Source organism: Taudactylus pleione, unplaced genomic scaffold (genome assembly GCF_031769625.1).
Source record: "Taudactylus pleione unplaced genomic scaffold, aTauple2 ptg000519l, whole genome shotgun sequence".
In the NCBI taxonomy this organism is placed as follows: Eukaryota; Metazoa; Chordata; class Amphibia; order Anura; family Myobatrachidae; genus Taudactylus; species Taudactylus pleione.
This window is the reverse complement of record NW_028284921.1, coordinates 3,894,198-3,922,015: the sequence shown is the minus strand read 5'-3', so window position 1 is coordinate 3,922,015 and position 27,818 is coordinate 3,894,198. Positions and strand designations below refer to the sequence as shown.

Below are 27,818 nucleotides of genomic sequence, written 5' to 3'. Positions count from 1 at the left end.
CAGTCCAGATTTTATGGATATCCATACTTGAGCACAGATGGTTAAATTAAAATAAATGAGGTACTAATTAAGTCACCTATGCTCAAGTATGGCTAAACTTAAAACCCTGGAGTGTTACTGTGCCTTGGGGAAGGAGGTTGGGAAACACTGTCTTGGGGTATGTAGAGTGTGCCCATTTGTTTGTGTGTTGGTGTTTTTTTCTTAATATTGTCATCACTATCTGATTGGTATGTGTATTCTTTGTTTTTTTCCAGAATTAAAGCCTACAGGAAAAATGTCTTGGCCAAATGTGTACGTACAACTTTAAATATATCCCTTCATACTTGCAAAATAAACGTTAGCTTCAAAGATACAAATACATTTTTATTATACTTTTTTTTTTTTTTTTTTTTTTTTTGGAATATGCAACTCTTTGCCTGAAATGTTTTGCTAAAAAGTAAAAAATGTTACGTTTGTATTTGCCATCTTGTACTTTATAGTAGATTATAAAGTTTTCTTATACCTCTTTTCCACCAAAAACCCGGGTCCGACCTGGGTTTTCAGATGTGGTTCCAATCCAGGTCAGACACCATTTACACAGCACCATCGATCTGGGTTATTCTCAGGTCAGCCCCGTTCACACTGAACCTGGGTCTGCCCTGCTAAACATGTGAGGTCATAAAAAGTGGGAGGTGACTGCTCCACAACCACCAATCAGCTCATTTTAGGCATGACCCAGTTCGGATAACCCGGGTTGCGTTGTTTACACTGCATCATTACCCAGGTCCATCCTGGGTCCGACCCTGGTAGCTACCTGGATTGGATTGCCAGGTCACTTTACCCAGGTTATTTTTGAAGGACCCGTTTACACTGAGCTGCGACCTGTGTAGACCCAGCAATAACCTGGGTTTTAGCTCTGGTGTAAAAGGGGTATTATATAGAGACGATCGTGAGAAGCTTGACATTCTCCAGATATTTATTTTTAATGAATGTCTGAACCTAATAAATATTAACACTGTGTGGCAGTATTGTAGAATGCATTATACTCCATTTTATAAACAACATATGCATACCTTTTATGTTTTTGATACATGCTAGTGATTACAAAGAAAAATAAAATTATAAATGCATTTTTTTCTTGAATTTTCCCAGTTGTCATTAATTGAAAGAATGAAAAAATCCTTTCTAAAAACTAGGGATGTGCAGGCTCGGTTCTACTCGGTTCCGTTCGGTTCTTTTTACCGAATCTTATTGGCTATCCAAAACTCGTGACAGCTGAAACCCAATAAGATCCGGTAAAAAGAACCGAACGGAACCGAGTAGAACCGAGCCTGCACATCCCTACTAAAAACACAAAAACCATGTTTCATTTGACATAAGGATATGGATCTGTATGAATGCGGTTTTGTAAAATTCCCTAGTTCCACCAATAAATGTTTGTTTATTTTCTTAGGTTTACTTTAAAATGGATAAAATATAGTTAATGACTATTGTTACAACAAAACATAACCTTTCATTGGAATCACACACAGGGGTTCACTTCAATTAGGAGTGATGCAAAATATCAGTCCATTCCTGCACATGTGATGTGTAGTGTGCACAAATCTCATACATACGGTGGCTTCAATTTGTGCTTTTTAATACGCACCCCTTTGGGGTTGAGAACAAAAATACCATTGCTAGCATTCCTACAACACCACAATGACACATTGCATCTAATTGAATCAACTCCATTGGATGAAAAATGCAGCTCTCTATTTATTTTAATTATTGGATTGTCCATTTTTATCAGTCACTTATTTAACTAGAGCTCCCACCCTTTACCTGTACTGTCACCTGTCTGCATTGTCTGAGATCGTGGGATAGGTAAAGATGTCTGCATGGCTGGATGAGAGACTACTAATGATCATAATGGAAAAGTTTAGTGAATGTGATACCTGATTGGACAAGACATACAGATCTGTCCTCATACACCTAACCTCAACACGCCATGAGGTGCGAGACGCTCGGCACGAGTAAGCCAAGTCCCATGCGACTCTGCTTGCACCAAGCATATTTTTTGTTTCGTTTGCTCAAAAATGCATCTTAGTCGAAAATGGATGCGACAGAATGCTTCTTGAGACTGCTTTTTTAATCTGATGTGCAACTGAATTTGTATACAGACCTTGGCATGGAAAAATGCTGCGTCCACTGCCTCGTAGCACTTCGTATACAGATTCAGACTCTGTTGCACACAGATAAGTGTCACATATCAAGTTTATCAGTTCAGTTTCTTAAAACACACTGGTGCATCCATTTGCGAATAAGACACATTTTCGGGTGAAAGATGCTCCGCCAAGGAGTCAGACTTATCCTGGTTCGCCAAGGAAGGGCTTTTTGGCACGACTGCAGCAATAGTGCATGAGGACACACCTGTAGATTTGGATGCATCAGTCCACCAGTCATGATCGCTCCCATCCATGCTGGCAGTCTTTGAACTGGCATTGTGTACGAGTGCAGGGTTACTTGAGAGACTTCACCTGTGGGCTAGATGGGGGCGACTAGCTAAAGAAAGGAGGTTATCAAGAAGTGTACCACACATTTCTGTGGTTACAGTAACCATATCACATTGATCTTCTTTCCGCAGTATGGCGGTGACATCTCAAGAAAAATGAAGTTGCTGAAGCGACAAACTGAAGGGAAGAAGAAGATGAGAAGAATTGGCAACGTGGAGGTGCCTAAAGACGCCTTTATCAGTGTGTTAAAAAGACAGCCGGGCAAGTGACACCACAACTTAACAGCAATCAAATTATTACTCAAGGTCTGAACTTTCTGCCCAATTGTCGCAGTGGGGTTGTACAGTGCAACCAAAGCTTTGGGATCAAAGAAGAAGGAAGAAACAAGGTCTACCCCATATTGATGATTTGGGCTGAATGTTTTTTTTTTCTCTGAGCAAATGGATGATTTTTAAGTTTACCTCAACCACTATAGCTGTTCCCATCCATGGACTTATGATGGGGAATAAGATATTTAGTTCTGAATGACTTCTGCACAGTGTTTGCTAAATATTCATATAAAAATAAAGTGAAATAAAATTTGTATGCTTTCCCTTTAAAGACATCATTTATAGCTCTTTTGTATAGGGCAAGATTTAGATCTGTTCATATATAAACGGGTCATACTAATTTTGGGTAACCATATTCAGAGGTCATTACTGGTCCTTGTCCTTTCCAACTGTAGTAAGATTAGAGAAAATGGCAAGTTGGGCACATGAATATCATACGTAGATGTAATTTTTAAGGTAATGTTGTGCTAAGCAGGAGCATAATGTTTAGGTATGGTACAGTCTACAACCATGGCCAAAAGCTTTGAGAATGACACAAGTATTAGTTTTCACAGAGTTTTCTGTTTCAGTGTTTTTAGACCTTTGGCAGATGTTACTATGGTATACTGAAGTAAAATTACAAGCATTTCATAAGTGTCAAAGGCTTTTATTGTCAATTACATTAAGTTTATGCAGAGAGTCAATGTTTGCAGTGTTGACCCTTCTTTTTCAAGACCTCTGCAATTCGCCCTGGCATCCTGTCAATCAACTTCTGGGCCACATACTCTACTGTTGCAAGAGCAAGAATGGCAGACCCTAATCAGCAACAGTGTGTGTGTGTGTGTGTGTGTGTGCTGGCAGTGAATGCAGGAGGAGGGAAGGGACAGTGGTGTGTGTCTCTAGGTGTTGGCAGTAAATTCAGGAGAGACTATTTGGGTACTGCTAGGGTGTTAGTAGCGAGTACAGGGGGGCAGGGTGTGTGTGTCTGGGTGCTGCTGTAGTGTTGGAGTGTGTGGCTTCTGCTAGGGTATTGTCAGTGAATGCATATGGGGGGATGTCTGGGTGCTGCTACGGTGTTGGTAGTGAATGTGGTCTGGGTGCTGCTACGGTGTTGGTAGTGAATGTGGTCTGGGTGATGCTACGGTGTTGGTAGTGAATGTGGTCTGGGTGATGCTACGGTGTTGGAAGTGAATGAAAGGGGGAGGGGAGAGTGTGACTGGGTGGTGTTTGTAGTGAATGTGGTTTAGGGGGGAGTGTGTGAGAGTGCTGCTGGACTGGAGTGTTGGCAGTGAATGCGAGCAGAAGGGAGGGCACCAACAACTATCTTGCCTCTAGATTCCTGGTATAAATTTACGCCCATAGTGGTAGATATATCAAACCTTGGAGAGAGATATAAAGTACTAACCAATCAGCTTCTATTATTTTTCAAATGCAGCCTGTAAAATGGTAGTTAGAATCTGACTGGTTGGTACTTTTTATCTCTCTCCTTCAAAGTGCCTAATCATCATTTTAAATGGGTGGCAACATCAATTGGTGGGTGAACTTAAAAAGAGAAGATCGGTAGGAGGGAGTGAGAGGAGTTAAGAGTAGGGCGGATAGGTTTTAGTTAAAAAGCTAGAGCAGTGGTTCTCAAACTCAGTCCTCAGGACCCCAAACAGTTCATATTTTTCTGATCACATGTGGATCTTTAAAGTTGTGACAATTGGTAATACACTTGTGCATCTATACTAGGTAACCTGGAAAATGTGAACTGTTTGGGGTCCTGAGAACAGAGTTTGAGAACCACTGAACTAGAGTCTGCCTTGCTGGGGAGAGCATTTTAGAGAAGGAGGCATGAGTAACCAGAGTAGAGGTGAGGTTGGAGATGTAGCTAGGGAAGGAGCAATTAAGGCAATGGTGGGCAATACGTAGCCCTCCAGCTGCTACTGAACTACACATCCCGGCATGCCCTGATGGCAATACTGTGCCAGGGCATGCTGCAATGTGTAGTTCCACAGCAGCTGGAGGACCATTTTATGGCTACCCATAGATTAAGGGGGGCTTAAACGCAGGTATGTCTTACAGTTTGGACGCTGTTTAATGTGCATCCATAATTTGGCCAGTGCGATCACCACCACAGCACAAGAGCGTGGGCAGAGACTCACAGAATTAGAGGCTGGTCAGGCTAGAGCAAGTGGCCAATGTGTATGCTGGTCTGCGTGTGCGCTCGCAAAAGAGAAGGCAGCAGTGGGCGTTTCTATGCACGGAAAAAGGTTGTGGCTGCATCTGCATATATTAGCAGCTGCTTTCCGTCAGGATTCGCATATGCAATTGCGATCCAAGCTGAATCAGGCCCTCTGTCATCCAGGATGAGATGGCAGAAAGGCAGTTAGAGACGTGAGCAAGGAGAGAGGTCAGGGTAGGGGAGGTAGATTTGTGTGTCCTTAACATAAAAATGGTATTAGAGGCTGAAGAAGCTGTAAACAGATTAAGGAAGATGAGCAGGGAGAAGTGACACTTAGATTTTGCGGTGAGAAGGTCATTGTTGACCAGGATGAGGGCTGTTGGGTGTCGTAAACCAGACTGAATAGGTTTGTAAAGAGCATGTGGAGAACTGTAAGGCAGAGGCAGACAATCCTCATTGAGATTGGATGCATAGGGTGGTATGTTGAGAGTCCGGGTTCAGCGAGAGTTTCTTAAGGACAAGGGCATGTTTGAAAGAGGGATGCTTCTTGAATTGGCCTGGATTTGACTGACTGTACAGGCTGGATTTATATCAAGTACGTTAAATGGGCCCTTTTTTGGAAGCAAACAAAAATCTGATAAATTGGGTCAGGTTGACATCACTGGTATTTAAATATAATGAAAATTTGTGTGTATATTTGTGCTTTACAATCCGCTACTTAACTAAATAATGGTAAGAGCATATGGAAAGCAGATACTTTCACATGCGTATAATTCATGAGGTTATTGTGCAATTAGCATGGCATTTTGCTTAAAGTCATAATGAAAAATGTTGGACAGTTGCCCCAGTGGTATAGCCAGTAGTTCAGCACATGGGGACTTGTAATGTTTGAGAGTACTGACATGGTGATATATGGAGTACGAGAGGGTTAGTATTAAAATGTGTTTTGTGCATGTTTTAGCACTTGCGACAGCCATTTCCTATGAGATGTAGAATGCAAAAACCACTGTTCAATGATTTTATTAGCTGTTTATTGTTAGACATCTGCAGTTACTGTTTTGTTTTTAGAAAACTGCTGTGTAAATACAGAATAGTTTGAAATGATCCTTAAAACAATACAATTGTTACAGTTCACAATAAACCAAACAGAATATTAGGCAATTGTTTGTATCACACTGCCTATCTATGTGCAGGCTAGGTGAGTAGCCACATTCAGCAATATATCTGGATACAGTTACTCAATATATACAGGTGTGCTAAAGCTAGAGAAAGCATTTCCTCTGTAAGCTGTAAAGTAGTTATAAGAAAGTAATATATTTACATTGTACAAGACATTTGCTAACTCTCAGGTCTGACTATATACCATTCCTTCTAGCAAACAGCTGTATCTACTATACAGCCTTAGAACAAAAGTATTTATATAGAACTAACATGATATGGAATGATACAATGCTAAAGCAGAGATTGGACCTTAATAATACAGTACTGTTACAGTTTTGCAGAGGCACTAAGTCACCAGCCAGGTCTCCTCTCCTGTTTAGGCTGTCAGTTCTTCTTCATGCTGTGCAATGGTTCCACGAGTTTATTATGTACATGCATTAAACCTTGGAAGAGAAGAGAAACCGTTTCAGTGTTACTCTGGCTGCTGTCACGCACAATCTTTCTACATGACCGAACATAACCCTTCTCCAGGAAAACACAGGTCACATGAACACAGCACCAAGCTTTAATTACACATTTGCTGAAAGTGTATTGTCCTTAAAGCAAACACCTTTCTTACTGTATCTAAACAAAATAATTTTATGTGACATGTTGGGCGTACATAAAAATATTAAACCCAGCCCAAAAAAGTGGCTTAGGGAAAACAAAATTACTAACACCCAAAATCAATCCTGTGTCATTAAGAGGGAGAGGTATCAAATTTAAATTAAAAAAAAAAAGTTTCCCATAGCAACCAGTCAGTTTTTAGCCATCATTTATGTAGTACAGTCTATTAAAAAAAAAAAAAACTGAAGCTGATTGGTTGCTATGGGTAACTTTTCCGCTTTAAAAGGTTTGATACATCTCCCCTTAATTCTTCAACATGGCCCATTTCTTTGTGCTTCTTCGAAAGAGCTTGAACAGAACATCTGGAAACCCCAGTTTGCTTTGAAATCTTTGCCTGGGAGAGACCTTGCTGATGTAGTATATCTACCTTGTCTCTTGTTGCTGTGCTCATTCTTGCCATGGTGTATGACCTCTGTTACAAAGGTGAGGTTGTGGAAGACTGTTTTATGTCAGAGTTTAGCTGTTCCTCACCCAGTTTTACGCCTCCTACACAGCTGTTTCAGTTAATGAGTGTTTCAACCTACATATGTAAATGATGATCATTATCACCTGTTTAGTATGATTGGTTAATCATACACTTGACTAATCCTACAAAATCCCTGACTTTGTGCAAGTGTACCTAGAATAATTGATGCTGTTTTGAAGGCAAAGGGTGGTCACACCAAATATTGATTTGATTTAGATTTATCTTCTGTTCATTCACTTTGCATTTTGTTAATTGATAAAATTAAACTAACTTCTATTTTTGAAAGCATTCTGTGCAGCATTTTTTTCCCACACCTGCCTAAAACTTTTGCACAGTACTGTATACAATTCCTATAAGTCCTTAGTTTCGGGGTCTATCTGTTCGTTCGGGCTTATCTCTTGAACCACTGGATGGATTTTGATGGGGTTTTCACTAATCTATACAGCATTGGTCGAGGAAGGTTTAGGTGTATGCACCATTCATTTGTGACTAAAGGGAGCCAAACAGTGACTATTTTAGTGGAGCAAAGTCACAAAAAAACTTGCACCAAGCAGCTGGACAGGGTGCTGAATCAGCAAGTGACAGTTAGAGCCAATCAGAGATAGCTATGTGCCCTGTTGCTTAGCAGCAGCCTAGAGGGGGGAGGGTCAGGGGTTTAGCAAAGTGATGTCTGAGGCAGAGCGTGAGACACGACCTCAAAACAAACCCATGAAGATGCTCTGATGCAGACAGACTAAACAGAAAGGAGCCAGGGGAGGCAAAGCGGTCAGGAATTTAAAAAACAATTATCTGAACATCATTGAATGATTTTCAATGGTGGCAAAGGATCAAATTGTATAAACACTATCGGAGCAAAAACATTAATGGTTAGTAACCATCAGATTCCGACGTCCATCCTACGCTGGACCTGCAGACGGACTCCGGCCACCACTTCTACACCGTGAAGTGCCCCCTCTCCAGCGTCTCATGGAAGTCAGCGCTTGTCTCGGACGGGCACCACGGCGAGGAAGCCCAGGAAATACAGGGTACATTGTGCATAAAGCCATGTTCGGCAGCTGGAGAGGGGTGCACATGGAGAATGCGGAAATATGCACAGGTGCCCCAGCCCAGGGAACATGCTGCTGATAATGCTTACGGTAGCTGCAATACAAATCTCTCATGCATGATCTTCCAGCCCTCCCCAGCACATCCTAGTAGCCGGACCCCAGCCAGCTACAGGGCAGCAGCAGTGGGGCTTGTGGTGACACCTGTCATATGCAGGGGGCAGGAGTGACAAGCAGGGGCCTGTGGAAAGCAGAAGTGAGAAGTAGGGAGCAGTAGTGAGAAGGAGGAAGCTCTTGTGAGATGCAGGGGGGCAAAGTAAGAAGCAGGAGGCTGTTGTGAGTTGCAGGGAACTGATGAGATGCAAGGGGGTCTGTGGTGACATGGCATAGGTTGATATGAGATGCAGGTGGGTCACTAGTATATGAGATAACCCAAAAATATTATAGAATATCTCAGAAAAAAGTTCTACAGTATCTCTCAAAATTATACTCCGTGGGGTAGATTTATGAAGCAGTGAAAAGAGTGGAGAAGTGTGCCAGTGGTGAAGTTACCCATGGCAACCAATTAGCTTCTACTTATTTTATAGAATGTACTTGATAAATGCACCCTCATAGCTGATTGGTTGCCATAGGCAACTTCTCCACTGGCCCACTTCTCCACACATCTACCCCCATGTTCCTTCACCATACAATACTCACCTTTAAAATACTTCACAGTTTTAACTCTAAGCTCTAATGTAGCATCTTCATCACAAACAAATATAGTGCGAGGATGTTGCTGGAAAGCAGATACTGTCCACATGTGGTTCACACCCTCCTCTATGGCCTTGTACAACGCAAAAGCTTTATGAGCACCAGTAATGAGGATCATCACCTGCCAAAGGAAAACATGACAACTTAACACAACTAGCAAAATGAACTAATGCACTGGCTGTGTACACGGTCTGACCGCTGCACCATAGATGGCAAAAAAGCTCTTCACATACCTAAAGCTCTATTGAAACATCCCAACCTACTGTTACATCAAATTGATGGGTTGTAAATCTTCCTCACTTGGCAAAAAAAAAAAAAGTAGAACCTTCTTCTGTAGTATTATTACTGCATATATTAGTCAGGGTTGGGTATGGGATGCCGATGCTCGGGATACACGCGGTCAGTTAGGATACCAACACAGGTCATCAAGTACCCTACAGAGGCATCCTCTTGTATCTTTACCTCTTGTGTGGCAACCATGCGCATGCATCGCACCATAGGATTTGCCCAGGCTGCATTCACACCATGCCATCCTACAGATTGTGGGTGCGAACGCAGCGCGCATACCCGTGGCACAACTTGCCGCTCAAGCAGCAAAGATGCAAGTAGACATATCTTTAACTCTACTCCTAACCCTCCCCTCCCCCGCAGTCTAAACCTAACACTCCCCTCCACCGCGGTCTAAACCTAACCCTCCTTTCCTAGTGCCTAACCCCTAACTTCACTACTTATCGTCAAGATGCTGGCGCAGGAATTCTAACTGGTGTCAGGATTTCTGCGCAGGTATTACATCCCAATAATTATGATGTAGGCAAATTATGGAGAAAGAGGAGATCTGAATAGGATGTATAAAATATATACATCCAAGTACCACTCTTACACCGCTGTGTGATATTGCATTTAAAGCAGTACTAGTTCTACCTATTGCCTTTATTGCAGCAGTGTTTTAGGTTGCGGATATTATTTCATTTCTACACTTAATCTAAATAGGATGCAGTCCATAAACCCATAGTATCGTACTTGTATCAGTATAATTGGTACAATTTAGGATGAGATATTTAGCTGAGCCCTGTTTATATAGAATGCCTATGTTTTGCTGTCAGGTCTGGAATGGTTTATCTGAAACAAAAGGGTTCACAATGTACTACGGATGTGTCCAAATACATCTGCCCTCCGTGCGCTACAAGTCGCGTTACACATAAAGGGTGAGCGCCATGTGTCTTTTCGTGCAACTTTTTCTCTTCAAATGTGTCTTATTTGCACAAGCAGCTTCTGTGACATGCGAATATTCTGTGTGCGACTGCGGGTGTGTCTGCTTTCGAAATGTTACGGTACAGTGTCAGCGGCTGTGACAGTGTAACGTAGCGGTTCCCATGCAGATGCACCCTCAGACGCACACAGAATATAGGCATGTCGCTTATTTTACTCTGCAGCTGTGACACTAACGTAGGATTTTGCATGCAGATATTACCACAGTCGCACACAGAACATAGGCATGCTGCATATCATGTTACACAGCGTCTGTGACACTGTAACGTAGCATTTGGCATGCAGGTACACCCGTGATGCGAACAAGACGCATTTGAAGGGAAAAAGTCGCACGAAAAGACGCTTGGTGCTAACGAGTAACGCAACGGCATGGAACGACTAGAAGTGCTGTTAAATGCGCAATGAGACTAGATATATGTGGACACATCTGTAGCATGTACTTAATTTTATTAGTTCCCTCCCTTGGTCATGATCACATATGTTTAATTAACTATTTTTCTACCATACCCATAAGGCTAAAGATTTATGGGTCTGTACAAAGTGCTCTCTCTGATATTTAAAATAGTGGTGCATGACCTGATATGTCATTGCGAGTTTAAAAGCTGCATGCTATACTTTGCTATATTAAGGGCAACACTGACAAATAGGAAAACAACATCCAGGCTATGACGATTTCTCAATCTTCCAGATAAAAGATTAAACCACTTTGTGCATAAATGTTTAATGATTCCTTTTTTCCAAGCTGAAGACCATTAGGAGGACTTCAGAGAGCATCTGTTGTTGCCTAAACTCTAATATACTGACATAAAGGTGTAACTACCTCTCTAGCATCCATTACTGTCCCTACGCCGACTGTCAAAGCCATTGTCGGAACCTTAGAAAGATTGCCATCAAAATATTTAGCATTTGCCAAAATGGTGTCCATTGCTAGGGTCTTTAGCCTTGTCCTGGATACCAAACTGGAGCCTGGCTCATTGAAGGCAATATGGCCATCTGGGCCAATACCTAGAGAGTGACACAAAACACATGATCAAACAGGATTTTTTATATTACAGGGAAAAACAGACAGAAATGTGTGCTTTAATTAATATATATTGGTGAGTGGAAACATGTTTTATATTAAGTACTGGATGACTATAGGTGACTTTACACCTAACCAGAACAATTTTCAATGAGTTTTATCAAGAATCACATTTTTATTCCTTAAGCTGCATACACACACAACGATTTTTTTAATGGACGATTTTACTAAACGATTTTTTCCCTTGAAAAAATGTACTAAAATCGTTTACTAAAAGTTGTTCATTTACTAAATGTCATGAACGATTTTTATGAACTACAAACGATTTTTGCATATTCCCTTAATGAAAATCGTTGAGTTTACAAGTCTGACTGAACTACAAATGACAAACTACAAACGTGAACGCGCATGAACGATAATCGGTCATCGTTTGACTCAGACAGTGAACGATTTTTGCAAACAGTTAACGATAATCATTAAAAAATTGTTGTGTGTGTATGCAGCTTTACTCTACTCAAGCAAGTGTTATATTGTTTTGTCAGGACAATGGGCCTTGTTTGGTGTAGTATTGGAACATATATTTTATTGTATAATGTCAGTGCTCGGGTATACAACAGTTATACCGACACTTCCCTTCAGTTCTAAATAGTTCTTCATTATTCAACACCATTCTAAGCATCTGTCTGAGGACACAGGAGGTACTATACGGGCAGACAGATTTCTACATACTGGCTGTTATTCTCGCTCTGTTCTGTGTGTATCCATGTCTCTTTGTCTGCAAATGGTAGAGGGTAGAGTAGGCATAGATCTATAAATGTATTCGTTTATTTACAGCTAATTCTATACTATAGTGCACACGATTTTTTGCAGCAAATTAAAGAGAATATATGTTTATTTATATCAGTCCCTCCCCCAGTGTAACCTACGAGTATGTTTTTGGAGTGTTGGGAGAAACCCATGCAAACACAAGTAGAACATACAAACTCCACACAGATAGGACCAAGGTGGGAATCAAATCCAATACCTCAATGTTGTGAGGCAACATTGTTAACCAATACATCAACCATGCTGCCAGTTTAACACTAGTAAAATTCAAAGACATATTAAATGCTATCACTTAATATGTCTGTATTTTATCAAATAGTTACAAAAAAAATTTAAATAAATTAAAATTAGGGCTGAAATTTATTTAAAACTTTCAAGTTCCCTAAAACTTTGGGGGCTAGATGGTTCCTGGCATCCAATATAATTTACCATACCACCACTGCTAAATTCCAACGTTGACCCCTGGTAAACATTATTAAGGAACAAACAGAGGAGACCACATTTAAGTTGTGTTTACATAGATGACAGGGTCTATATTATAGCGTATCCCATGCAACTTGCAGAGACAGTTTTGTTGTTTTCTAACTTTTTCTAGACATTTCTGTTTCAGAAAGCACTGGATGGCAAATCTTTACTAGGGCAGTACAAAGATGGTGACAATATATACAAACTGACTTTGATGATGAAGAGGAAATTGTAGTTGCTGAACAGAAGGCACAGGGAATACCTCCAACAAAGAGCTCAATGCCTCCGGCTTCCTTGATTTTCTTTTCAAACTCCTCACATTCCGCCTGCAGATCCGTGGCATTCCCATCCAGGATGTGCGCATTATTGGGGTCAATATCAATGTGCTTGAAGAAATTGTTCCACATGTATGAATGGTAGCTCTCCGGGTGGATTCTAGGTAGCCCTGAAAACAAGCAAACAAAAGATATCCACAGTCTGAGAAAACAAAATAGAGCGGAACATTAATTTATGCAAGAATTGGATCATTTCTTAACTTTGTCAATGGTTATTCACTATGCATATCCATCAGTCATAACACTACAACCACTGACAGGGGAAGTGAATAACAGTGGTTATCTCGTTACAGTGGCACCTGTCAAGAGGTGGGATATATTAGGCAGCAAGTGTACAGATGGTTCTGGAAGTTGATGTGTAAAGCTGCATACACACACAACGATTTTGTTACCAACGATTTTATGAACGATTTTCTGTCAGATATTTTAAAGTGTAATGAACGATTTTTATGAACTACAAACGATTTTTGCATATTCCCTTAATGAAAATCGTTCAGTTGACAAGTCTGACTGAACTACATACTACAAACTACAAATGTGAACGCGCATGAACGATAATCGTTCCTCATTTGACTCAGAAAGTGAACGATTTTTTTAAACAATATCGTTTAACGATTATCGGTCAAAAAATCGTTGTGTGTGTATGCAGCTTTAGAAGTAGGAGAAATGGGCAAGTGACTCTGACAAGGGCCAAATTGTGATGGCTAGACAAACTGTGTCAGAGCATCTCCAAATCAGCAGGTCTTGTTAGGTGTTCCCAGCATGCAGTGGTTAGTACCTACCAAAAGTGGTCCAAGGAAGGATGACCTGTGACCCGGTGACAGGATCATCGGCGCCCAAGGCTCATGATGCGCATGAGGAGCAAAGGCTAGCCCGTCTGATCCTATACCACATAACAGCTAATATAGAGCAAAATTGCTGAAAAAGTGAATGTTGGCTATGATAGACAGGTGTAAGAACACACAGTGCATCACAAGTTGCTGCATATAGGGCTTCGTAACCGCAGACTGGTCAGAGTGTCCATGCTGACCCCTGTCTACCCCCAAGAGCACCTACAATGGGCACGTGAGCATCAGTACTAGAGCAATTGAAGGTGGTGACCTGGTCTGATGTATCACGTTTTCTTTGACATCATGCGAACGTAAAGTGTGAAAGTAAGTAGCTTGGCTGCATAAGAAGGTACATTCCTGGATAGAGTAATACAATATAACGTGATTTCAAAGCATGCAGCATAGATGTACAACATATAGATAGATAAGTAATCTGTATGTATAAGGATGATTTATAACACCATGTAGAAGTCTCATACAACCTGTTAGTTGTATATGTGAAAAATACAACTCACCGACATATTCATCCATATTGAAGGTCTTCACATGTTTAAATGAAAGGTCCCCACTTTTGTGATACTCAATAAGTTTTTTGTAACATCCTAACGGGGTGCTGCCTGTACAAAAGCAAATGTAAAAGTTAAATAGTAAATAAACAAAATAAAAAACAGTCATCACAGGAACTGACATATTGAGTAACATTAGAATATCTGGCTACGGTGTGGTATGCATGGTGGCACAGTGGTTAGTATAGCTGTTTCACAGAGCTGGTCAAATAGGTTCTATTCCAACCAGGACACTACAAGTTTCTCTGTTAATTTAATATTAGTGTAAGTGCAGACAAATTAAACAAAGCACTATTGGGACTGCTGTAAATTATAAAAAGAACTTTCTTTGTAAAACGCTGAATAATATGTTAGCACTTAATATATAAAAGGATAATAATAGAGCATTAAAGGTTTTACATTATGTCCAGAACAACATAGAAACATAGAATTTGATGGCAGATAAGAACCACTTGGCCTATCTAGTCTTCCCTTTTTATAGATCAGTGATGGGCACCAGGTGTCCCTGGGGCTGCATGTGGCCCTCCAAGCCGTCACTTGCATTCCCCAGCTTCTGCTTTGTTCTCCAAGCCTTAACTTGCATTCCCCAGCTTTTGCCTTGTCATATTTATTTAATATAACTTGTAATGCTTGTCTTAAGATGTACTAAAATGTCAGTTTATGAAGAAAATTAAAACCCACTCTATCATAAGTCTCATTGAAAGCCTTAAAGATGGACACAATTTGGACAGTGCATTAATTACCTGTGGGCAACCCAAGTGTGAAGTAATTGCCAGGTCCAGGATTAAACTGAATGATACGATTACATATGTACTTAGCTGCCCACTCGCTAGCCAGGGCATAGTCATCAAGGATCACTAGTCTCATGGTAGTTATGGAAAGCTCTGTCTGGACAGCATATGGCCCCAAATCTACTAATAGAAAGAAGAGATGTAGAAAGACAGTGTAACAATACAATACAGTGTAACAATACACAATAGAACTAAGAAAAGACTCACAAAATAAACTTTCACACAAGACAAATAATGGTGAATACATTCATCAGTATTTATGGATATATCAATTGATTATATTGGCCCCAGGAATGATCTTTCTCAGAAGAATAGAAGAGGCATTAGGGTGGACAGCTCGAGTGAAGTATAAACAAATGGCATGGATACCAATGAACTAAAACAGTTATATGTATTTCTTAAGGTACTTTTTGCCGGAAAGACACCAAAATAATGGCGATCTTTGTTTTGACGCAAACTCTCCTATAATCATATTTGAGCATGCTGTACGTTAAGCACGTAGTTGGCTAATATTTTTTCCAAAACAGTCCCCAAAATTGTCATTGTTTTTCCCCATCAAATTATGTAAATAGCTATTTTAACCTGATTCAGAATGATTTGTTTAACAAATATGCAGATTTGGTAAGAAAATGATAATGAAGCTATTATTTACATAATTTGATCATTAAAAAAAAAAAGAAATATTGGGTACATTCAGAATTTAACAGCGCTCAAAGGTAATTTTGAAATATTAACCTTAGCAACTAGAACATTAAAGATACCTAACCTTATACAGCAATAATTGTCCACAGTATTGAAGTGCTGTAGGTTGATATTTTGCACATACGTAGGTATAAAAGGGATAATGTCCCATATAGTATGTTAGTGGGTATTGGTCCCAAGCTTCCAGTGGAGAAGTTGCCCATAGCAACTAATCAGCTTTTACCCATCATTTTATAGAATGTACAGCCATGGCCAAAAGTTTTGAGAATGACACAAGTATTGGTTTTCACAGTTTGCTGCTTCAGTGTTTGTAGACCTTTTTGTCAGATGTTACAATGGTATACTGTAGAAAAATTAAAAGTATTTCATAAGTGTCAAAGGCTTTTATTGCCAATTACATAAAGTTTATGCAAAAAGTAAATATTTGCAGTGTTGACCCTTCTTTTTCAAGACCTCTGCAATTCGCTCTGGCATGCGGTCAATCAACTTCTGGGCCACATACTGACTGATGGCCACCCATTCTTGGCTAATCAATGCTTGGAGTTTGTCAGAATTTGTGGGATTTTGTTTGTCCACCCACCTCTTGAGGATTGACCACAAGTTCTCAGTGGGGTTAAGATCTGGGGAGTTTCCGGGCCAAGGACCCAAAATTCCGATGTTTTGTTCCCCGAGCCACTTAATGATCAATTTTGCCTTAAGGCAAGGTGCACCATCATGCTGGAAAAGCCATTGTTGGTCACCAAACTGTTCTTGGATGGTTGGGAGAAGTTGCTCTTGGAGGATGTTTTGGTGCCATTCTTTATTCATGGCTGTGTTCTTAGGCAAAATTGTGAGTGAGCCCACTCCCTTGGCTGAGAAGCAACCCCACACATGAATGGTCTCAGGATGCTTTACTGTTGGCATGATACAGGACTGATGGTAGCGCTCACCTTTCCTTCTCCGGACAAACGTTTTTCCAGATGACCCAAACAATCTGATAGGGGATTCATCAGAGAAAATAACTTTACCCCAGTCCTCAGCAGTCCAATCCCTGTACCTTTTGCAGAATATCAGTCTGTCCCTGATATTTTTCCTGGAGAGAAGTGGCTTCTTTGCTGCCCTTCTTGATACCAGGCTATCCTCCAAAATTCTTCGCCTCACTGTACGTGAAGATGCACTCACACCTGCCTGCTGCCATTCCTGAGCAAGCTCTGCACTGGTGGTGCCTCGATCCCCGCAGCTGAATTAACTTTAGGAAACATTCTGGCGCTTGCTGGATGTTCTTGGGCACCCTGAAGCCTTCTTCACAACTATTGAACCTCTCTCCTTGAAGTTCTTGATGATCCGATAAATGAATGATTTAGGTGCAATCTTACTAGCAGCAATATCCTTGCCTGTGAAGCCCTTTTTGTGCAAAGCAATGATGACTGCACGTGTTTCCTTGCAGGTAATCATGGTTAGCAGAGGAAAAACAATGATTTCAAGCTCCACCCTCCTTTTAAAGCTTCCAGTCTGTTATTCTAACTCATCAGCATGACAGAGTGATCTCCAGCCTTGTCCTCGTCAACACACTCACCTGTGTTAACGAAAGCATCAATGACATGTCAGCTGGTCCTTTTGTGGCAGGGCTGAAATGCAGTAGAAATGTTTTTGGGATTAAGTTAATTGACATGGGAAAGAGGGACTTTGCAATTAATTGCAATTCATCTGATCACTCTTCATGATATTCTGGAGTATATGCAAATTGCCATCACAAAAACTGAAGCAGCAGACTTTCTGAAAACCAATACTTGTGTCATTCTCAAAACTTCTGTCCATGGCTGTAATCCTTGGTTGCTAGGGGCAACTTCTCCACTATTTTTACCGCTTTATACATCAACCCCAAATTGTTGCCGAGTGTGAATGTTGAGCCCAGTAGTTTAAAATCACCTTAAGGGCTGGTACTGAGATTCAGGTACGGGCAATTAACGATACATGTGTACTGTACCACAGAGTTTTTATAGTGGATAACAGAGAACTGATTCTTAAATGGTGCATATCTGAATAGTTTACAACTGTTGGAGAATGACGCCGCTGGAGTCATCAGGGGCAGGTAGGTCCCCACTTAGTAACCAGTTATTATATGTTGACATTCTAACATGTCAACATTTCACCAGTGTCAACATTATGACTGTCAACATATCATACCCCACCCCCTATTTTGGCTTCATAGCCGTGGTCATTGTTAGTGCGTATTTACACCAGCATCATCTTTGGAGCAAAGATATGTTTCAAAAAAAGGCATAATTACACATATGCACAACTCCACATAGCCCACAATTATGATGATATGCATTCAGTAAACTTAGCCCACGTAAGAATGTCCCATTGTGACCCACTGTCTCCCATAGTTGGGTACACCTAGCTTTGAAGCATGTGTAGTGTGGAAACACGTAATATATCTCAACAGAAAAATGATTTGCATTCAGCACGGCATTGGACACTTTGGGCATATCCAATTAGGGACAAGTTTACAAAAATATCGCACCTGCGTGCTGTGGCTTATCGAGGGGGGGGTGAGTGCGGGGCACCTTGTGTCCCCAGTGGGACACATCTCACTGAACTGTTCCCAGTGGCGGGTTAACATTTGGCGCCGGCTGCGAGCTGGGTGCAACTCTCAGGGCAGTATTCAATTGTTATAGCGCGCCCGTTCTCCCATCCAAAGTGACGGGAGATCACAGGGCGCTATTCAATTGTTGCAGTTCTTCGCACTGGTCGCGCCCAAAGCGGTCAGGTTTAGCCGCGTAAAGCAGCTACCCCCGACCAAAGTGCTGGGCGTGACCGCGAAAAGTGAATAGCTCCTGTTGGGCGCAACAATTGAAGACCGCCCTCAGACCACAAGAAAAAAAAAACTGATAATTTGCACTACATCTACATATCATCTCAATTAGAACCAAGTAATTGGATATAAATATATAGAATGTGAAAATAATCAAAATATATGTTTATTAACCACTAAAGGTGTGTACACACGTAACGTTTTTGGAAAGATTTAACTATAACGACGTCATTATCGTTCAAAAAATCGTTAGTTTATGAGTTATAACAATGAACGAAAATCGTTCAAGTGCGCTCCCGTTTGTAGTTCATTTCAGACTGTCCAACAGAACGATTTTCATTAAGGGAAGGAACATTTTTTGTTCATCGTTGTAAAATTCGTTCATTACACTTCAAAAATCGTTCACTTTTTCAAGGGAAAAGCTGACAGATAATCTGAAAGATAGACAGGGAGATCGTAATCCTCCAAAATATGACAATAAAATCACACATTCAATCCAGCGTTAATCATAACCTTCAGCCATTAAACATTAGCAGCGATATACATGTATCAGATCACATGCAATGGCTTGTTCCTAATGTTTCTTAATTAGCCTCAAGCTGTAATTTAAGGCTGAGCCTTATACTGTAAGTATATTCGCTATTCAGCGGCCCCCGCAGTATCCGGCTCAGCCTCCAAACATCCCAGCTGAACACACGGGACTCCGGTATTGTCTCTTCAATACAAACATACACAGAACTTGTTTAGTTTGCTGCAACCCTATATTATATTCTAATAAGAAGATTACCTATGGGTATGAGCGCCAGAATTGGTTTCTTTTACTTAATGCAACTCTCAGACCGGTGGCAATTTTAATTTGACGCTGTCCACAAGCCAACTGTGGCTGCAGAAGAGGCCAGAAGATGCCAGGCTCAAGAAAGAAGAGCCAGGACGGGTCAGCGGCAGAAGAATGTGGCTGAGGCCTGGAAAGTGCTGCAGTGGTGGCAAAGTAAAAGAGCTAACGAAGCTCCTCACTGGACAGGTAGGCCCTCTATGAGGCCTTCCCATCATTAACCCTCCCTAGACCACCAGGTGGTAGGCCCGTGGGGATAATAAGGCCTTAGGTCTGTGCTCCTGAGGCTATAAGTGACCCTGAAATTGCTTTATTACCTGGGACAAAGAGGATACCCAATAGTACTCTTGTCCAGAGACAGGTAAACTGGACTGGTGAGGTGGCTCTATATAACAGACAACACACAAACCATCCTTTATGTCCTCATAGCACACATAGGCCATACATGATTTACATGAAACCAGCACAGGGATCTCCCCCCTCCTGTTTCCCTTTATCTTTGGACATGTTCATAAAGGTAATAAATGCAATGCTATGTGACAGCCTTCACAAAATCGCAAATGAATGCGAAGTACTCAAAGAAAAACCTCCACCCCAAAAAATGGAGAGTAAAAATAGTGATAGTTATAATTGACAGACAGAAATAAAATACAGTGTCAATAGCAGCTAGCAAACAGTCACATACAATGCACATGTCATATAATTACAATGGACTCTAAATCAACTAGCAGGGGGGGGGATAGTTGTGCACCTCAAGATCAGGTCCAATTTTCCCCCAAATCCATATTTTAAGGAAAAATTGCTGGCACTTGCTCTGGACCCCTTCAGACACTCCATAGTTTCCAATTAGCTTAATTAGTCCTTAATTGCTCCCCTTCTGCAGTGCTGTCCTCCTTCTCCCGCCATTACCCTGCACCCACTACACTACCCCTTACCCTGCACCCCCACACACACTACCGGTAGCGGGTCCGCAGGCTGCATACTGAGTAAATAAAAATTCCCCTCCCGTAGGATTTTGCCTGCAAAAAACACTGCAACCAATTTTTTTTATTTTTTATTTTTGTATTGGATACTGCGGGTATAGGTAGCACACATACCTGCGGTACTCCAAAATCAGTCACGAGGTCCACGTAATTTTTTGGAGCCAATTTGATATGCTCCTTTGTGTTTGACACACAAAATGTAAGAAACAATGCAGTGTAATCAAAGTTTTTTCAGCAATGTGATCAGTTTGATCTTTTAAATGGCCCATACCTTGAAAACAACGTGTGTGGGCTGCAACCAATCGTAGTGTAATAAAAACTAAAATATCATAACTCATGCTACAGATTACATTGGCATCTAGAATGACTTACATCCTCACAGTACAGTATATCTACAACTATTAAACTCACGCCTATTGTGACATAAAACAAATAGCATTGATTTTACAATCTCGATGTCCAATTAGTGTTCCCTAAGAGCAACAAAGTTGATAACAAGTACAGCAATGTCCCAGTAAGAAGACGCAGGTTGCATGTAATGCCTTGGAAACCTGTGTCTCCCTAGTTGTTGGGAAATAAAATAATATAACTGTACCATCTATACCAGGAAAGAGTAAAGCTGAACCGTGTGCAACCCACCAACTTGTTCTGCAGCCTCAGCACTTTCCTAGGCAGCTCCTCGCACTACAGCCAGGCTGCAGCAGCACCGGGTCACCTGACTGCTGCTAGTCACATGACCAGCTTACAGCCCTGCCCGTCACACTACGTTATCGGGCCTCATCCAGACGTACAAGGAATTAGGCCTCCATGTTGTTGAAGGCGGAAGCTACTTCGTGATGTTCTCTGGTTGGCAAATGATTACACCGCCATCTTGTGGCATGTGCCATAGCTGCAGTTTGTTCTTGAAGATAGTTTTTTTATTTTTTTTATTCTCTTCTTGTTCGTAATTACAATGTAGTTTTGTACCCAAGAAGAAAGAATACCTGTTATTGCCAAGTACCAATTGCTATTATTCGAATACAACATATATTATAGCATGACTAATCATAGTAGTAACAACAAATATTGGAGATGCTAGGAAATAGTTGTCTAATCTAGACGGTATCCCAGTTGTTAAAGCTTTGTCCCTGTAAGTTCCCTATCTTTCATATTCACACTCATACTGTTTTTGAATGAGTTATTGTTTATTGAGGAACAATGTACCGAATGCTATGTTAAAATTAGTGATGAGCGGTTCGGATTCTGAGGAATCCGAACCGCTCCGAACAGGTGGAATCTGAGTCCACCTGAACGCAAGTTCGGGTGTTCCCGCCTGACTCGGATTCCACCTCGAGGCCGAACGTCACCCGTCCAGCATCGGATTCTCGCGAGACCTCGCGAGAGCCGGGTGTGACGTTCGGCCTCTATAAAAGGCGCGGCGCCCGGCTGTCGGCGCCATTTTGCGTGACTGTATCCAGACCGAACAGTCACGCTTAGTTAGGTAGTGATAGAGAGGGGAAAAGCGAGACTAGAGTTAGATTAGTTAGAGAGAGTACCATAGTTCTACTTCTTGCCACTGTGTGCTCCGTGACTGGGCTTAGCCCACTGTGTGTATATTATACAAGCTCTGTTGGACTTAGCCAACTGTGTGCACTGTGTATTATGTAAGCTCCGTGACTGGACTTAGCCCACTGAGTGTATTATACAAGCTCCGTGACTGGACTTAGGGGGTCATTCACACCCACTCGCAAGCGGCAGTACGCTCGCAAGTGGGTCAATGTTCCCCACTGTGCATGCGCACGACGGAGGGACCTCCGTCGTGCGCATGCGCGAGACCCGGACTGCGACAGCCAAGCTGTCGCTCCGGGTCTCGCACCAAAGGGGGCGTGCTGTCGATGGTGACTGACAGCACGCCCCCTTTGGTGGGCGTGCCGGGGGCGTGCCTGCCAGACGGTGGCGTTCTCATGGGAACGCCTACCGTCTGAAGTCGGCCCCACTGACATCACTAGTGATGTCAGTGGGAGTGATTTTGGCTCTGATAGAGCCAAAATCACTCCAGGGCTTGTGGCAGGGAGACCCTACCGCAGGGTCTCCGTCGCAAGTCCGATGGTCGCGATGGTCAAGACCATCGCGACCATCTTTTTGGACGCTCGTATATGCTGTGGGTGGCGACCCACAGCTATACGAGCGTCCAGGAGGACGCTCCATTTTAATGGAGGAGGGCCCTGATTCAGAGCGAGCGCTCTGGTCAGAGCGTCCGGCTCTGAATCAGGCCCTTAGCCCACTGAGTGTATTATTTATATTATACAAGCTCCGTGACTGGGCTTAGCCCACTGAGTGTATATTATACAAGCTCCGTTACTGGGCTTAGCCAACTGTGTGCACTGTGTATTATACAAGCTCCGTGACTGGACTTAGCCCACTGAGTGTATTATTTATATTATACAAGCTCCGTGACTGGGCTTAGCCCACTGTGTGCACTGTGTATTATACAAGCTCCGTGACTGGACTTAGCCCACTGAGTGTATTATTTATATTATACAAGCTCCGTGACTGGGCATAGCCCACTGTGTGTATTATACAAGCTCCGTGACTGGGCTTAGCCCACTGTGTGTATAATTCAAGCTCCGTGAAAGGGCATAAACCCAGGGGGTGTATACACGCTCCGTGAAAGGGCATAGCCCACTGTGTCTATTATACAAGCTCCGTGACAGTGCATAAGCCCACTGAGTGTATTATACAAGCTCCGTGACAGGGCATAAGCCCACTGAGTGTATTATACAAGCTCCGTGACAGGGCATAAGCCCACTGAGTGTATTATACAAGCTCCGTGACAGGGCATAAGCCCACTCAGTGCATACAAGCTCCTTGAAACGGCATAGCCCACTGTGTCTATTATACAAGCTCCGTGACAGAGCATAAGCCCACTGAGTGCATACAAGCTCCGTGAAAGGGCATAAGCCCACTGAGTGTATTATACAAGCTCCGTGACAGGGCATAGCCCACTGTGTGTATTATACAAGCTCCATGAAAGGACATAAACCCACTGTGTGTATACAAGCTCCGTGACTTTACTGGACATAAGCCCACTGTGTGTATACAAGCTCCGTGACTTTACTGGACATAAGCCCACTGTGTGTATACAAGCTTCGTGACTGCTTGGGCCTTAGCCCTCTGTATACAAGCACTGTGACTTCTTGGCATACTTGCCAACTCTCCCTCATTGTCAGGGAGACTCCCTGAAATAGCAGCAATCTCCCTGTCTCCCTGAAGAGTCTACCAATCTCCCTCATTTCACCTTACCCCCATTATGACATGGTTATATAAAAGAAAAAACAGAGATATATACATTCAAATGGGTTCATTAGTATAATTTCCCTGCATTGGTTATAAGGTACAATGATCCCTATGGCTACATGTATTGTCTGAGAAGTATCAGAGTGTTTTCATCAACAAGTAGATCTTACTAACTGCTTTGGGGCTCATTTACATGTGGATTTAAATCAATTTTATGTCACGTCTCTCAGATGCAGCAGTACACGCCCACTTTATCGCCGCGCTTATAAGTGCTGCTTTCACAATCTCCCTGAAATGCTTTTTCAAAAGTAGGCAAGTATGCTTCTTGGGCATAAGCTCTCTGTGTATACAAGCTCTGTGACTGCATGGGCCTTAGCCCACTGTATACAAGCTCTGTGACTGCTTGGGCCTTAGCCCACTGTATAAAAGCTCTGTGACTCTTTGGGCCTTAGTCCTCTGTGTATACATGAGTCCTTGGGCAGTAGCCCTCTGTGTACAAATCAAAAGCACTGTGACTCCTTTGGGCACTAGCCCTCTATGTATAAAAGCACTGTGACTCTGCATGTCCTTTTTAAAATCCAACATAAGGCTGGGTGGGAGGTCCCAAGGACAATTCCATCTTGAACTACCTTTCATTTCTGCCACTGCTGTGTGGCAATGTTTCATGGATGTGCTTTAAACTGTGGTGTCTGTGCCACTGCGCCGCTGCTCTGACGCTTGGTAACCAGTCAGCTCACTGCAACCTTTGGCCAATAATGGTGAAAACTATAATTTAAGCTATGAGGTGGTCTAAATTGACTGTAAATGACTGGAAATTAATGTTATTGAGGTTAATAACACTCTAGGAAGAAAAAAAAGCCCGATTTATGTGATTTTAGCTTTTTTTGCCAATTTTTGTAAAAAATCCAAATCCAAATCCAAAGCCAGTCACCACAGTTTGGCAAATCCAAATCCAAAGCCGGATGATGAATTAGAACCAAATCCAAATCCGGCAAAAATGGTCCAGCGCACATCCCTAGTTAAAATCCAGGGTAAGAGGATTCATTAAAACAATGGTAAATGTAATAGCCTGTGAGTTACAGATATCTGAATTTTTTCACTAACTGAGGTGCCTATTTCATACCTCCCAACCATACTTGCCTACCCTCCCGGAAGTTGCAGGAGGCTCTCGATTGTTCGATAAACCTCCCGCAACTCCGGAAGGGTAGGCACTTATCCCGCATTCTACCCACTTCCTAGTGAAGTGGGCAGAATAAGGAGAATTTTCTTGCGGACCGGCGGGTTCGCGAGTGGGGGCGTGATCTAATGACATGATTCTATGAGAATCGCATCATTTTTGCCCCGCCACTTATTTAAATATGTGCCATTCGTGTTAAATTTCCACAGGGGTGGGGCTAAATTACGCGACAATTCTGGCCCCAACCCTAACACCTCCCACCTGCTTCTCCTCCCCGGGCTTCTTCCAGGGGGGAAAACTCCAATGTCGGCAAGTATGCCCCCAACTGTTCCGAATATGGGGCACTGGCTCACCATCCCACCCCCAGTGCCACAGTGTTCTGTGGGGGGAAAAGATGAAGAGGCACTTTATGACAGTAGCAGATAAACAGATGCTACATGCTTGGCAGGGCCGTAACTAGAGTTGTGCGACCAGACGGCAGGGCAGGGGGCGCTGTTCGGGTTTGTCAATTTTCCTGTTTATTACCATTCACACTTGTAGATTCATCTTCTTTTATCCTCAGCATCTCCTGGCCTCCCCTATCTCTTCCCTGGCCCTTCCCCATGAAGCCATGGCCCTTTTTCAGGTGCACAATCTTATGTCCTTATTTTAAAATGGGGGGGGCACCAATGCTCTCTCTGGCACAGGGCACCAATCAGATTCTAGCTATTATCTCCGAGAAGGTGCTAGATCAGGCTTGCCTCCCCTCCCGATTTTGCGGGGAGCCTCCCGAAAATCGGGTGCAGCTTCCAGCCCCCCGGAAAGGAAGGCAAGCCTCCCGGCAGCCACCGTTCCCCCTGCGATTAATAGTTAAACCCCCGCAGCAGAGGGGGCCGGTGACGCGATTCACACTGAATTGCGTAATTGTGGCCCCACCCCCTGCTCCACAATGCCTGTATTGTAATGCCTGTACACGATCGGGCCAAAATGGCGCAATCGTGTGGCCTCGACCCCGCAACGCCCACAAATGCCTATCACCCACCCGGTCACTCCCCCTTGTCCCGACCACGCCCCCTCTTATCTCCCGGAAGGAGCAGCCAGAAAGTCGGCAAGTATGTGCAAGATAAATGTTAAGTAGAAACTGGTTGGTTGCAATGGGCAGCAGCTCCACTTCTAAATACCCCTAAGGCTCCAGCTTTAAAGCTTTAATAATTTATAGCAAACTAGCCTGCTTTAACACTAGCGGCTAAATCATTGAAAACTCGTGAGTGCCTTCAACTCACAAGCTACAGTATTACATTCTCCCCAATTCCTGGGTGGCACTCCTGGATACCCAGAGGAATTGGCAAATCTCCCGAACCCACCCGCCCACGCTGAATCACATCATCTTGGCCACGATGACACAAGTGCACCATCACACCCAGCTCTCTGGTGCAGTGCATGCAGTTTTACCGTCTGACCACAGCCTTCTATACTTGCATACTTGCCGAACTTTTTGCTGCCACCTCCGTGTGGGAGCAGCCAGGCTGGCACTGTAGGAGTCATGGCATGGTGGAGGAGGGCAGGCCCGGGGGCATGGTGACGTGATTGTGTCATCCCGCCCCAGCTATACAATGCTGCGGTCAACTGCATCTCCTCTCTGGGCTTGGACAGGAGAAACCAAAACAGGTTAGTATGGCAGACACACCATTTTTTTCAGGATACAATTAACCAATGTATTTATTTCTTTTTTAATTGTGGGCGTAAACTAGGGGTGAGCGGGTTCGGATTTCTGAAATCCGAACCCCCCCTAGCCCCCCAGATCCGAGGCCGATCCGAGTCAGGCTCGACTTTTCCCGCCTGACTCGGATCTGAAATCGAGGCAAAACGTCATCATCCCACCTTCCGGGTCTCACGGGTTTTGGATCCTATATAAGGTACCCGCGTCGGCGCCATTTTCTCACTCGGCTGTGGACAGTGAAGAGGGAGGGTGGGAGTTAGGGCTGGCTGGGCTGTGTAGTGTAGTGTTGTAGTGTAGTGTAGTGTAGTGCAGTGTAGTGTTGTGCTGTGCTGCGCTGTGCTGCTGTTGTCCATAGGGGCTGTGTCCACTACTTCAAAGTCCATAGGGGCTGGCTGGACTGTGTTGTACAGTCAGTTGTCCATAGGGGCTGTGTCCACTCCAAAGTACTGTGCAGTGTCCCAGTCCTAAAGGGGTGCTGTAGTGTTGTCCAGGGGCTGCTCTGTCCGTCAGTGGTGCTCCCCCCAAGTGCTAAAAAAAATAATAATTTTTCTGTGTTTGTGAATTGTGTGCACTGTGGCTGCACGTGCATCAACAAAGGAGCAGCGCCAAGCGTGCGCCTGTGTCCCATAAGTAAAAGGCCGGCTGGCTTGTCCATTAAAGGGTGCTGTAACCCCCAAAGGGCACTCCAAACAAAATAAAAAAAATATTTTTCTGTTTGTGAATTGTGTGCGCAGTAGCCGCACGTGCATCAACAAAGTAGTGCCAAGCGTGCGCCTGTGTCATAAGTAAAGGGCCGGCTGGCTTGTCCGTTAAAGGGTGCTGTAACCCCCAAAGTACACTCCAAACAAAATAAAAAAATATTTTCTGTTTGTGAATTGTGTGCGCAGTAGCCGCACGTGCATCAACAAAGTAGTGCCAAGCGTGCGCCTGTGTCATAAGTAAAGGGCCGGCTGGCTTGTCCGTTAAAGGGTGCTGTAACCCCCAAAGTACACTCCAAACAAAATAAAAAAATATATTTTTCTGTGTTTGTGAATTGTGTGCACTGTGGCTGCACGTGCATCAACGAAGGAGCAGCGCCAAGCGTGCGCCTGTGTCCCATAAGTAAAAGGCCGGCTGGCTTGTCCGTTAAAGGGTGCTGTAACCCCCAAAGGGCACTCCAAACAAAATAAAAAAATATATTTTTCTGTGTTTGTGAATTGTGTGCACTGTGGCTGC

General features: G+C 42.9%; 2 protein-coding genes across 4 annotated transcripts in view; one reads left to right on the top strand and one right to left on the bottom strand.

Annotated features, from left to right (window-relative positions):
- The window catches only part of GUF1 (GTP binding elongation factor GUF1), a 79,777-nt gene extending 76,703 nt beyond the window's left edge, over window positions 1-3,074 (top strand). For both annotated transcript variants that reach the window (XM_088450579.1, XM_088450580.1), the window contains exons 17-18: window positions 255-291; window positions 2,606-3,074. In XM_088450579.1, coding sequence (XP_088306705.1) covers window positions 255-291; window positions 2,606-2,743 — 175 coding nt within the window. In that variant the 3' untranslated portion in view covers window positions 2,744-3,074. The remainder of the gene's footprint in view (window positions 1-254; window positions 292-2,605) is intronic.
- Window positions 3,075-3,428: 354 nt separating this feature from the next.
- Window positions 3,429-21,251, bottom strand: GNPDA2 (glucosamine-6-phosphate deaminase 2). 2 transcript variants are annotated; one of them, XM_088450582.1, is made up of 7 exons: window positions 21,091-21,251; window positions 15,090-15,260; window positions 14,296-14,397; window positions 12,878-13,060; window positions 11,125-11,309; window positions 8,982-9,156; window positions 3,429-6,550 (listed from the first exon to the last, which is right to left on the bottom strand). In XM_088450582.1, exons 2-7 carry the CDS (start codon window positions 15,211-15,213, stop codon window positions 6,492-6,494), a joined length of 828 nt encoding a protein of 275 aa, XP_088306708.1. In that variant the 5' UTR covers window positions 15,214-15,260; window positions 21,091-21,251; the 3' UTR covers window positions 3,429-6,491. The 2 variants fall into 2 exon arrangements, with proteins under 2 accessions (XP_088306708.1, XP_088306707.1); XM_088450581.1 differs by having other exon boundaries at window positions 15,090-15,257.
- Window positions 21,252-27,818: the final 6,567 nt, after the last annotated feature.